The following is a 12,693-nucleotide window of genomic DNA, read 5'->3' on the forward strand; positions in this document are numbered from 1 at the left end:
CACTGATAAAGGGGCGGGTTGCTCCTTTGCTTTAGTTGTGCAGCCCAGAATCAGCTGGCACATCTGACAGTGAGCTGTGTCTGCTCCAAGACTGTTCCACCACCCTGCCATTGAATTTGTCTTTAAATTTAATCTCTCCAACATCTCTCTCCAGGCCTTGAATGTTACTTGTTATGAACATATCTGGCAAATATTTTCTATGGAAAAACAGATTGATCAGACTGTCTCTAGCACATTAAGGTCTCAAACCGAGAGTTCAAGGCCAAAAGTCTGACTCTGCCAAGCCCAAGAATAAAACGGCTACATGTGTGAGGGAACAAATCCTGTTAAGTTGGGTTACATTTGTAAAGGGAGCCTTTTTTTGTTTTTTTTTTGAATGTGTCAACATTTTTCTCATAACTGTCATTTGATATTTTTATTTCTGGTCTTTAAAAAAAAAAGGAAATTGTTTCAAATAAACAAAATCAACAACCGAGTCAAAAAATATTGTTTCACCTTCAGATGGAGACTGGCTGTTGATCCAGATATCTGACAGAAGGCTGAGATTCTGTTTGTGTGTGCGTGTGTCTGTGTGTGTGCGTGTGTGTTTGTGTGTGTAGGGGGCGAAGCCTTTTGTCACACACAAACCTACAAACCTGCAGAAAGAATCTGTCCCCCTGTGTACTACAATATCCTGTTTGGATTCAAGCTACTCTCGCCAGTCCCATACACACACACACACACACACACACACACACACACACACACACACACACACACACACACTTACATTGCTCATACATCACACTCAAACTGCTTTTGTTTTTGTTGCTTTCTGCACACACTTCTGCACAGCTGCTCTGGGTCACATGACTCTTAGCTTGAGTTCTGACATGAGCTGCGGACACATATGATGGAAAATAAAATGTATACAATAACAAAATGAGAAGACTGAAATCTCGGCATGCAATCAGGCAGAGTAAGAGGGCCTGAGTCTAACATTATGTGCACAATGGAGCTTTGCTTCCTGTAAACAGGTGATAAAAAATTATAATAAAAGAAGAAAAACAAGGGGGGTGGGAGGTGGGGCAGTGGCCTAGGGGCAGATACCTCACTTCACTTCCCAACACAATCAACAGCCAACTACCAGAAGTTGTAGTGCAAATAGATATGACAGAGATAAACAAAAGAAGGAATGAAAAGTGAGGCCTAAAAGAAGAAAGAGTGAAGACTAGAGAGGCACAAGATAGACACACAAATAGGCAAATTCTGGACATTTCTGATTGCTGCTTTGGATGGTGTCAACTGATAAGAGTGTCTCGTGTTCCTGTTTTGATGCAGCCACGCTGCACCTATTGTGCACAGTCTGCCATAGGAAACTGTCAGTCTGATCACTGAAATAAAAAGGATTCTTGTTTTTTTTTAATGCATATGATAATCACACTACAGTTAAAATGAAGGGAGGAGACCTTCCACCGGGCGAGCAGCAGCGATGATGGCATCAGACGTCAATTCACAAAACCACCAACAAAAAAAAAATTCAGCTACTTTCTGCTGACTCTGTACAGCCAAAGTTCCAGAGCTGACACTTATTAGATCTATAATTATACTATATAAGTGCGTGTGTGGATGCGTTAGCGTCTGTCAACCATAGCGGTTCGTAGTGGAGCGATGGTGATGCAGCGCACCCTGCTGGCCAAAGTAGGAATATACTGCTCCCCTCCCCCACTCACTGCAGCATCGATGACTCTTTTTAAAAATAAATAGAAAAATAAATGCGGCTTTTATTTCAGCCTTTAACTGCCGCATAACATCAGAGCACTAAAGACAAGCTTAAACAAAAGCACACGGCAGTTTTATATTGTATAGAACTGTGCTAATTTAAATGGATCAAAATCACACCAGGTGTGTTTTACAAACCAAACCGAAGGCTCGTGTGGAAATAATTCAGATTTCTGTGGCTTTGGGCTTTAAATAAATTGTTACATTTTAAATTATTCATCATAGGTTGATGTTAAGCGTTTTGTTTTTCCGCCCTTTTTGGCAGTTGTTTTTTTTTTTTTAAATCATTGGCTAAAACAAAACTAAATTTTTAAAGCTGAGATGGCAATCAGAGCTCTAGTTTCTGTTAAGAAGGATATAAATTATATTAAATCATAATTTATTAACACATTTCAACAAAGCCTGCTTTTATGTGTAACACAGAACACACACACACAGAGACACACACACACACACACACACACACAAAGAAATCTTTCAAATCTTTTTTGCAATTTAAAAAAAAGATAGAATTTTGGCTAAACATTAAAATACAAACTATAACAGTGTATGTCGTGTGTATAAAATATCATCTCCTTTGAATTGTGAATGTGATGTATTCAAAAGCAGATTTCCAAAAAATAAAAATTTAAAAAAAAATCAAAAGAATCCCTCATGTTTAACTGTCCAGTGGGATGTTTCACAGTGTGTTCCATCTCCACCCTGTGACTCATTTGGTAACATGGACTAAACGTACCATCCTGTCCTGCTCTGACAAAGACCAGCATTTGGAATTTGGACAGTGTTTTTTTATGAGCCAACTGCGGAACATGAATATCACCTCACCCTGAATTATCTCTGATTAGATCACACTGCCCCGTTTAATGTCCTTTTAATGTCCTCCTCTCCTTTCACTGCACGTTCTGGGCTTTCCAAACACTTTAATATTTATTGCTGTCTCAATATGTTGAATTATAACTAAATAAAATTAGTCCAACAAACAGGGATTCCCAACATTCACAAAAATGGTTTCTTCACTCTGGATTTGAATTTTGGCCTGCCACAGAAAGCCCGTTTCACTTCCCTCCCTGTCTCAGAATAACTTTAGGCAGACCCTTGCAATTGCAGTAGCACTTAGAAAAGGACACACACAAGAAGGAAAAAAATGGCTGACCTTTCAACACTATAAGAAATTTATTCAGATGGTTATTGGTCCCCGCCAGGGTCCCAGGGGGTCTTTATTAGGAACTAACAGGCAACTATGGCTCTTATTAACAGCAGAGGAAGAAATGCACTGTGTGTGTGTGTGTGTGTGTGTGTGTGTGTGTGTGTGTGTGTGTGTGTGTGTGTGTGTGTGTGTGTATGAGGCTAACCTGTTCCACTCCTGTGATTTAAAGTATTTCTGTGGGTGCACTGCTTTAAATCATCTGGCTCCAGAACCATTTGAGAGGTCCTGACTGATAACCCGCACCCCTGATTCTTTTTTGTATTTGCACACAGGAAGAGTCCGTCTGCCGCTTCCCTTCAATCTTCTGCATCTCTTATCTTTTCCTCTGTGCTGCCAGGTTGTCAGCTGCTCAGAGGTGCAGCCACAGTAACAGTGTGGTGGGGTTTCTCTGTGAGCAGACTGTTCCAAATTCCAGCACACTCACTGTGGTGAAGCTGCAAATGTGTGGCTGTGAGTGGTGCCTATAAAACACTAAAGCTCCGTGGTGTGTTGTTGTGATAAAGACACCACTGTGGTTTTTCACCGCGGCCACGGCGATAAAGAACGCACGCTACAACACAAACTCCGTTGTTAATTAATTAATTTGCGCGTGGAGAGGCATGAGAGCAAAAGGTCACACATCAGCTGAGATCAACAACACACAAACTTTATGAAAAGAGACTAGAACAGTTTTATTTTATGGGATCGTTTCCCCAAACCGCTGTTTACCCCAGTGAGTATCTGCTGATGCCTGTGCCTGCAAAATAGGGTTAACAGGCCCAAAATCAGTCTCTCAAACTGTCACAAGAAAAAAAAAGCATGCTTTTAGGTTCATGTCACTAGAAAAGATTGTGCTGCCTCATCGGCAGTGGCGCCTGAACGCACCGTCCCGCTTGTGTCCAACTTTTTTAAAAAAAGAAGAAGAAAAGATGAGGGGAAAACACTGGATGTCATCTGCAACATATGTTACAATGATTAAAAGGTGATTGGAACTTGCATGGGAAAGAATTTATTTCTGACTCTGGTGTGATCTTTCAGAGGTCTGTAATCCACAGTTTGCCAAATACAGTAAATCCATATTAATAGACCTGAAAGTATTCTATAAAGATTATTGATGTGCATCCTTGCGGTCCTGACCGAAGAGTTGCAAATTAAAACTCAAGTTGCTGTTTTATGCATAATCCCAACTAGAAACCAAATGCTAATTTTGCTGTTATTACGGTATTATTATCATAATTGTCCATTATTCATCATTATTCACCAGAAGGTTTTACTTCCTCACTGCAACACCTGTCTGAATTCTTCTAAAGTAAACCTATTTTAAATGTCCAAACGTGCATAATTCAGCTGAATAAAATCCCATAATGTCAATGCTATATAAATATCACACCTCTTTCTCTATCTAAAGGAGGGAATTTTAGAACATATTTTCTTCCAAAGAAAATACTTCCCGTCCCTCCTAATTCGTAAAGAGCTCGCTGGCTGTACCCTTAATGCAACGGCAGGTGAGCCATTAGAGCCGATCCCACCGCTGCTGACCGTGACCTGGCCTTAAAAACACAGAGGTGTTCATTCAGCAGGCACGAGGGGCATTTACTCGCAGCGGAAGCACGTGTACGCACCGGGCCACATGAATGCATACACAATATTATCCTGGGCCAGAAGGTTGTAGCTCCCCTTAATTCAAGCTCACCCCTCCTCTAAAGCAGGTAAACGCCCTGGCCAGAGGCAGGTTCCCTGCCTCTGCGTGTAAGAGCGGAGAAACCACAGGGCCCCGCAGACGAGCTCCACCAACAGGCTTCCCATTCATCTCCGAGGCCAGAACACTGGGCTCTCTGACGGAGCACCGGCACCTGGCTGCAGATGGAAGCAACATCAGAGGCTGGGTGGCAGTACCACTGGTCGCCACACCTGAATAAACCTCGCCGCCACCTCCAGCGGCCCACATCAAATGGCTTGTTTGAAAATCTGAGAGCAGGAGAACTGAGAGGTTCAAGTGAAAGAGACTATAGGACATTCTGTACAAACAGGCCACTCAGGTGCTGCTGCAGACCACTGTTTTCATTAGCAGACGGGAGGATGAAACCGAGCCGAGGAAGAGGAGGAGGAGGAGGAGGAGGAAGAGCGGCAGGAGGAGCTGATGGCAAGAAGCGTTGAAAAAAAGATGAAATGAGAGCATATTTATACAGGTGTCCCTAATATTGGAGGGAGGGAGACACGCCTCAAAGAGACAGGGAAGCGTCGATAGCAGGATTGGAAATGCTCCAAGGGAAGGACGGGGCTGGGCTTCAGTTTCACTGCAGTCAGCCGCTGCCAGCACCAGGGCAGCATGACAGGGCTTTGAAATGTGCAGATATTTGGGCTTGAATTGCCTGCAGGGGATCCAACTAGCAATTCTCCAGAAAACTTTGCCTCATTTTTGCAGAAACTGCAGCAACATCCTGCATATTCCTTAGATTAAAAAACAATGACTTACTTAAGGATGGACAAACAATTTTAAAGTTATATGCTTTTATTTTTTCTCTGCTTAGTCTGAGGGGAAATAAATACCCTAAAGCCATCCAAGTCAAACATTGTGCTCTAATAACTTAATGTGTGCCCTAATTATGCTGCCTCATTAAAGTAATTAATTACCGTGTTATAAATGATGCATTCCATTGAGACTAACTTAACTAAAATTATTTCAGATAGCCAAACTGAGTGCTGCATGAGAGAACAAAATTATAAAGGCAACAAGCAAACACTTCTCATTATTAGTGTCCCATGAGAATGTTACTGTAATTGTTAACAGCACTCAGACCTAATCAGAACAAAAATCTTCCCAGCAGAACTGCTCGCTAAGCCGTGCTGTGAACGCGGCCATTTCCTGAGTTCATTTAGCTTTTTTCCCCTCCCTCTCTTCTCTCGGTGCGTTTGTGATGATGAAAATAAGACGCCACAGACCGAACAGCACAGACAGGGTGAGCACAGACTTATTTGTTTACTTGGCGTGAGTTGACTTAGCGTCGCAAGAAATGAATTTTATTGCTCATCATTGATTTGTTTTTGATGTTTGACATAAACTGGATGATAATAAACAAATAAATAAACAATTCCATATTAGAGTTTAGAGCTAAATCACTGTAATTTACAGCCACCGTGCACAGACCAGTCTGCAATGTGGATTCAGCAATTAGAGATCGTGTTGGCAAGAATATTGTTTTTTTCCTTTTATTTGTCTGGATTGTTTATTTATAGAACTTTTTTTTCCAACTTTAAAAGCCATAAACCAGACTATTTACTATGGTCCCTCATAGTAAAAGTCTATAACAACCAAGCAAACCTTGCATAGGCAGCACGACAGCCTTCATTAATGCGGGATAGTGAGTCTCCAGCCTGGCTGAACTCGGTCTTTCAATAAGTACTTAGTAGAAAATATCTTTAATTGCTTTGGGTGTGACCCGCGTGTCATAAAAAGGGTTGCTCATTCCTATTTCTGGCACCGTGGAGAGAATTTAGTCCAGTGGCTAATAATCTCACTCTCTCACACACACACATACAAAAATGGAATGGTGGGGCTACATTGGCAGATTTTAAAGATAAGAAGTACATTTTCTGTCATTCTTGAGCTTTCCAATTACTGTAAAGATATGCAAATGTGATTTCTGGCTACAACATGTACACACACATAAAAGGCTTTTATTTGAATATGAAATCAGCCAATGGCAGCGCTGGATGCTGGCCTTTGAAATGCTGATCGCAGTTCTCTGTAATGGAATGCAGAAACCAGCAGGATGTGGCTCAGTATTAAGCATCATAACTCAACGTTCAACACTAACAGTATTGTTCATCATGAACATTTGTTTGAAATGATTGACTGTGTTGTCAACATTGGCTTTTAGTCCTTGATGCAAAGCGACCTATAAAAGGCACCAGATGCATTGTTGCGCTCCAAATACCCTGAACGGAAATAAAATGAGACTGACCAGAGAGTTGCCGACAATGACAACAGAGTTCGACCCTCGCTGTGCCGCGCTGGCAGCTTAACTGCAGCATTTCTGCAAAAGTGAGAACAATTCATCTAATATATCACGATGAGTGAGGTAGAGTTGAGGTCAGCGGCTACGATCCCCCGTCTGTAATAAGATTAACTACTGAATCCATACAAGTACTGAGGCCGTGAATCACCACGTGGCTGTTTTACTACACCTTATGTATTTTCAGCCTCTACATGCTTCAAACATTGGCAGGGTATCATGAAAGTGGGGAACAATTTGTTCCCTCTTTTTCTTTTGCTAATGTTTAATAAAGCTGCAGTCTGGCAGAGCGAGACGCCACAAATGTTACAGAATCCGCTTGTTTGTGTGCATTTTGTATTTTTGTGTGTGCCTCAAGTGGGGAAGGAAAAATACTGAGATTTAGAAGATAACTCACATTCAATTCTCTGCTGAATCTTGCATAAAGCCTCAAACTGCTCCTGGGCTGAGCCCATGTCAGCTTACAAAACAAAGCGATCGCAGTGTTATTCTTCTTTCTTTTTTTTTTTAATTTAAAAACGTAATGAAAAAACTTGCTTGGCTTCAGTTTTTGGGTTTTTTTCTGCTGTGTACTCTTCATTACACCACATGAATGAATCATTTTTGGATGGGAAAAACTGGGGCAATCGACTGTCTTCCCTCCAAAGCATTTATCAAAGTGGCAATATTGAAGACATTCAAAAGAAAGCAGTGACAGCGTCTCCACCCCGCCGGTGTCATCGGCATCAAAGTACGACATGCATACAGTGGCCACAGAGACAAAAAGTCAATTTGTTCAGAGCCGTGCACAAAAGCGCTGCAGAGAGAGGCCCCTGCTTGAGGAGGACAGACTGTGATGCATATGTCTGCGCTGGCCATCCCTCCTGTGGCGCTGCAGCGGGCTTTTCATTGTTTATCTCCTTCCAGCTTGGAAGAGGGAAACTAATTAAAATCTTGCCTGCAGGTGGCCCATGTCGTCCATTATAGGTCTGAAAGGAGATGAGAAGAAGTGCAGATAGCCTGACCACACCCGGCGGGATGAAAGGCCAAGCGCCTCAGGTCAAAAGACAGGAGACATTAGCAGTCTGGAGCTGGCTGGGAACCAGCCAGGCCAGAGCATTCAGATTCTCAATAGAGGGGGGGATCTTAACAACGAATTAAGATTTCATAATTATAAATGTAATTAGAGAGGCATCGTGAGATTTTTTTTTTTGTTTGTTGTTTTAGGAAGAATTAGCTTTTGTACGTGTTGTAGGCGATCTTATTTGACCCCGGGTGACCTTTGTGACTGTCTCCCACATGCAGACAGCAGCCTTATTTTTACAGAAGTGGAGCAGCAGCTCAACGACAAGTTCCCGGTTTTCCTGATTTTTTTTTTTTTTTTAAAGAGATAGAACACAATCGCTGCAATCAGCTAAACAATTTCTTCCTCTGTTTGGGGTCCGAGAAGTGTATTTGGAAACATTTACTCCATCTCCAAGAGGGTAAATGTCACTGTGTTTTGGGTGGACTTTAGGATCAGCAGCTCCACTGGGGGGGTTTGTTATGATTTCATTCATCAGCAAATCTCGGAGATTTACAGTACATCCTCAAAGTGCACGGCTGTGCACACAAACTTTATCAAAACGGGTCGTAACAAAACCCAAACCTCGTTTAAACCGAGCCAAGTAAACAAATAGCGGAGGGCTAATGTTTACAGTCAGAGAGGAAGAATGATGTGGACAGCGGTGGAACAAGTGCATGACCTTTTTGTTTTTGTTTTTTCCCCCATTTGAGGTCCATAAAATCAGCGTAAATGGATTCTACACAAGCAAACAAACAACAATTTAAAAAAAAGATTTATCTTCTGTCAGAGTAAAAGTGTGCTTGCTTGTGCATGTGTGTGTGTGTGTTTTGGGTTCAGAGGAGCAAAAGACATGATTGCGTGCGGACGCTGGCCTGCACCACTTCCTCTTCAGAAGCCCAGACGCGACACAGCTAACTGCCATAAAAAATAAAACACACACGCACGCTAATTTTGAAAGTTTCCACAAAGCCGAGGGACAGAAATGTGTTCCACCTTCAGCAAAAAAAAAAAAAGACTGATAGACAAAGCAAAAAGGCAAAAGCCATAAAGCTGACAAAGGAAAATTAAAATGACTATAATGAAAACAGCACATGCATGCTAGTAGCCTCTAGCAGTGTTTGGTGGATATAGTGGATAGATAAGGATTCCAAATGACAGCGCTGTCCTTGCTGGCGTGACAAGAGGGACAAAACAAGCCAGCTGTTGTGGAAATGCTCCCAGTATGGCCCATATCTCGGGCTGGTTATGAAAAGTGAGTTCTGGGCACTAAAATCTCTCCTGCTGCTGCTGCTGCACACTAGTGTTGCACACTCAGTGGTTGTATGCTCACACACACACGTGTGGATTAACCACGTAGATAAGAATAAAGCAATGACTACATGTCGACACTGTTACGAAATTAAGGACTAAAAAGCTGGGCTATAAGCAGCAGCATGAGATATTTTTAGGGCACACTCCCTGGATACTGTAAAAGGATAGCGCCCTCTCCTGTTGAGACAAATTGACATATTTTTTAACCTTTTCTAAAGGATAGTAGAGCCAATTCAATAGCATTTATACGACTGACAGAAGTAAGTGTTGCATCCCGAGGACACACAGAACACATAAAGACAGTTCTAAACTCCATTATTACAAAGACATGTATGACTTGATGCTAGAAAGGCCAGTAAAACTCCATAATGTCTGAGAAGAAATGTTTTCGGCATGACTTTATCGCAAGCACCAGTGGAGAAACAAAAAGGATTCAACTGAATAATGAAAAACAGTCAAGACAGTTAAATATGAGACACTGAGGTCACATTTTCCAGGAGTGGCACACATATCAATTATTTGTATGCAGGGAGTGGCCAGCTGCGGTTTTTGTGGTAGGTTGCAACTTTCTGGACACGAGGAATCGTTTGGGTGGATGGACAGATTAAGACAAAAAAGAAGAAAAGTCAGTTGCTCTAACAAAATCAACGAGGGAGGGAAAGGAAGTGTGCAGAAGAAAATAATGGCCAGTGTTTATTACTGCATCTGGATGATATTGACTGTATCTTTTCCAGTAGAAATCCCTGCTGAAGGTGCTACTCTGATCACCTAAAGTGAAATCAAGCATTCGAACTCCCTCAGCTCCGCTGGGAAAAGCACACGGGCCTCCCACTACCAGGATTAAAGCTAACAATGGTGCTGATGTGCCGTCTGTGTGAGGCCTTTTGCCACTGGTGCTACTGGTGAAAATGGCCGAGTTCCTGTCAGCTGCTAAACATGAAACAAAAACCAAATGACATCAGATTCACATATTCCTCACATTAAGGAGACTTGTATAAATGAGCACTTTGAGACATGGAAATGCATTCAGACAGCAGCAAGCAGCTGTGCATGTGCAGCCCTGCGGGGGCATGTGGTGACGGGCCACTTCAACATGCCCTACAAGCCATTCAGAGAGATTTCTTTGACATTTCCTTCAAGACTAAAGGGATTATCTCCTTTATAACTCGCTGTACCCGATAAGGCCTCGGCCCTTGAGAGCCCATTTAACCCTCTGGAGAGTTCAACAAAATGTATGTTACAGAGCAGCGAGGGGAGGGGGTGGCCTTTGGTGCAACAAAAGGCCTTTAGGTACGTCGCTGAGAGACAGATCAGTGTTGTACCGAAAAATGGAAGTCAGCGCGCGGCGAGGGATCAGTGGAAGAGGAACAACAGCACAGGGGCTATATTTTAGGACTTACTGATGCCTGTCGGTCACCACAGGCAGTGGAATGTCCTCAGTCATGTAGTCCAGCTCATCGGTGAAGCTGTTGGTGCGGGAAATGTCGATAGACGTGCTGTTATCATGAGTCTTCCTGACTGCAAAGAGTAGAAATAACAGGTAATAGTTCTGGGACACCATGACCCCATGGTATAAATACTATAAATAGAACAAATGCACATTTTTAATTAAGTTCACAAAAGTATTAATCAAAAGGGGTTTTCATAATTTATCATTAAGATGAAGTTTGATGTTTGAATAACAAAATAAAAAAGCAATACAGTAGAAGCAGGGAACTGCAGATGTGTTTAAAAACAGAGTATTATAGGCAAATATATGATTATTGGCACAAAGAAAGAGAAAGATACCTGGAGAGCCAGGACAGCTCAGAGTGAAAGATGACCAAGAATGAAGAGGGGGGCCTAATGACATGCAAAGAAAATTTTAAAAGGACAGCAATAGCAATGGCATTCGCAAAGGATGTAACACATTGTCTCCAATGTTGATGCGCCAGCTCTGGAAATGTGTTCCACAGCTAAAGAATCTTTCAACAAATGACATGTGAAAACGGAGAGGGCTGTGCGTCGGTGCAATAATGCAGCCAGCTCACTGGATCAGCTAAAACAACAGCAAAGAACAACATTTGTATCTGGGATTGGACCTGCAGGCAGCCTGTCAGAGATTTGTCTGAGTTTGAGTCCCTCCCTCAACCCGCCAGGCTTCTGGTGCAATAAAAAAATATGAATGCCTAGAAAAAAAGAATAGTAGCCAACTCAATCAAGATGTGAGAGGGTTTCGCAGGACCGGGCTTTGTTTAGGTCCTGCGGATCGTTCTAACTGCTGTCCTGTTGGAAGACTATGAGGAAAGAGTTTGAAAGAGAGTGTACGTGCAAAAAAAAAAAAAAACACACAAAGTAGGAGAGGTGGTGCCCATGGGAGATTCTCATAAGCAGGGAGGCGGACAGAGCCAGACAGATAAGTGGAGCAATAAGCCAGACACTGAGTAAATCAAACAATGAACAGTTTATTTCTGACCACTGGAGCTCCACAATGGCCGCTTATCAACGCTGCAGAATCCCCGCCCTCTCTTTAGTGTCCCAGACTGAGTCCGCACCGTCCCCAGGGCCCCAGTTAGTTCCTCGCCAGGCCAGGCCTGCTCCTCGCTCCTGGCACTGGCACTGGTAGGACATCCACTGATGAAAACATTCCAGGTCAACTCAGGACCAGTGTGTGAATCTCCCTGCTTGGCTCTGGTTTGGTCCGGCTGGGGACAAAGGCCCAGCCAGCCAGCAGGGGTAATTAAAAAAAAGGGAAAAAAACTGTCTGTGCCACAATAAAATGGCAGACAAGTTAATAATTAACAGAAAGGAGGTTTTAGGAGAAGCAAAAGAAGAACCTAATGAATAGAAAGAGCTGCTGGTTTAATAACGCTGTGAGCATTGTTGCGTGGATCCACATTTGCATTTTCATCCCCCTCCAGGTGGAGTTTGGAGTCTTGAGGCTACTGACTGGAAACATGAGCAGCCTGGCATGTTATTACATCATGACGGCGTTAGAAGGACTCACCAGGCTGTCTGATCATTCTGATGAGGCCTGCAAACAAAGATGAAGCGCTTGTTGGAGAACAAATCTATTTATTTCACACTCTTGCCACATGTTACCTGATTGTATTAATAATTTGTGCTTATGGGAAAGATGTTTCCATCTTCACTGACAAATACAAACGTTTTTATGACTGAGGGAAAAAGCATGGAAGTAAATAAATGAGAGTAATAGAGCTCACTCCAGAATTGATGTTATTAACACATTTTGCTGCTTGAAACTGATATTTTTTTTATTAAAGACAAAGGGGAGAGTAAAGAAAATTATGGTCTGGATTTACTGGACTGTTTGAATCTGGAACACAGATGATTAGCACGTGCACTTTTTAAAGGAAACTACTGACTGTTATAAC

At 42.4% G+C, this 12,693-nt stretch overlaps 1 protein-coding gene across 4 annotated transcripts in view; it reads right to left on the reverse strand.

The window, feature by feature from the left end:
• kcnq1.2 (potassium voltage-gated channel, KQT-like subfamily, member 1.2) overlaps window positions 1–12,693 on the reverse strand; it is a 104,491-nt gene that overhangs the window by 71,827 nt on the left and 19,971 nt on the right. For 3 of the 4 annotated variants that reach the window (XM_029841223.1, XM_029841220.1, XM_029841222.1), the window contains exons 12-14: window positions 12,306–12,332; window positions 11,108–11,161; window positions 10,720–10,837 (exon numbers count right to left, since the gene is read on the reverse strand). In XM_029841223.1, coding sequence (XP_029697083.1) covers window positions 10,720–10,837; window positions 11,108–11,161; window positions 12,306–12,332 — 199 coding nt within the window. The remainder of the gene's footprint in view (window positions 1–10,719; window positions 10,838–11,107; window positions 11,162–12,305; window positions 12,333–12,693) is intronic. The other variant, XM_011607613.2, reaches the window with a different exon arrangement.

This window comes from Takifugu rubripes, chromosome 9 (assembly GCF_901000725.2).
Source record: "Takifugu rubripes chromosome 9, fTakRub1.2, whole genome shotgun sequence".
In the NCBI taxonomy this organism is placed as follows: domain Eukaryota; kingdom Metazoa; phylum Chordata; class Actinopteri; order Tetraodontiformes; family Tetraodontidae; genus Takifugu; species Takifugu rubripes.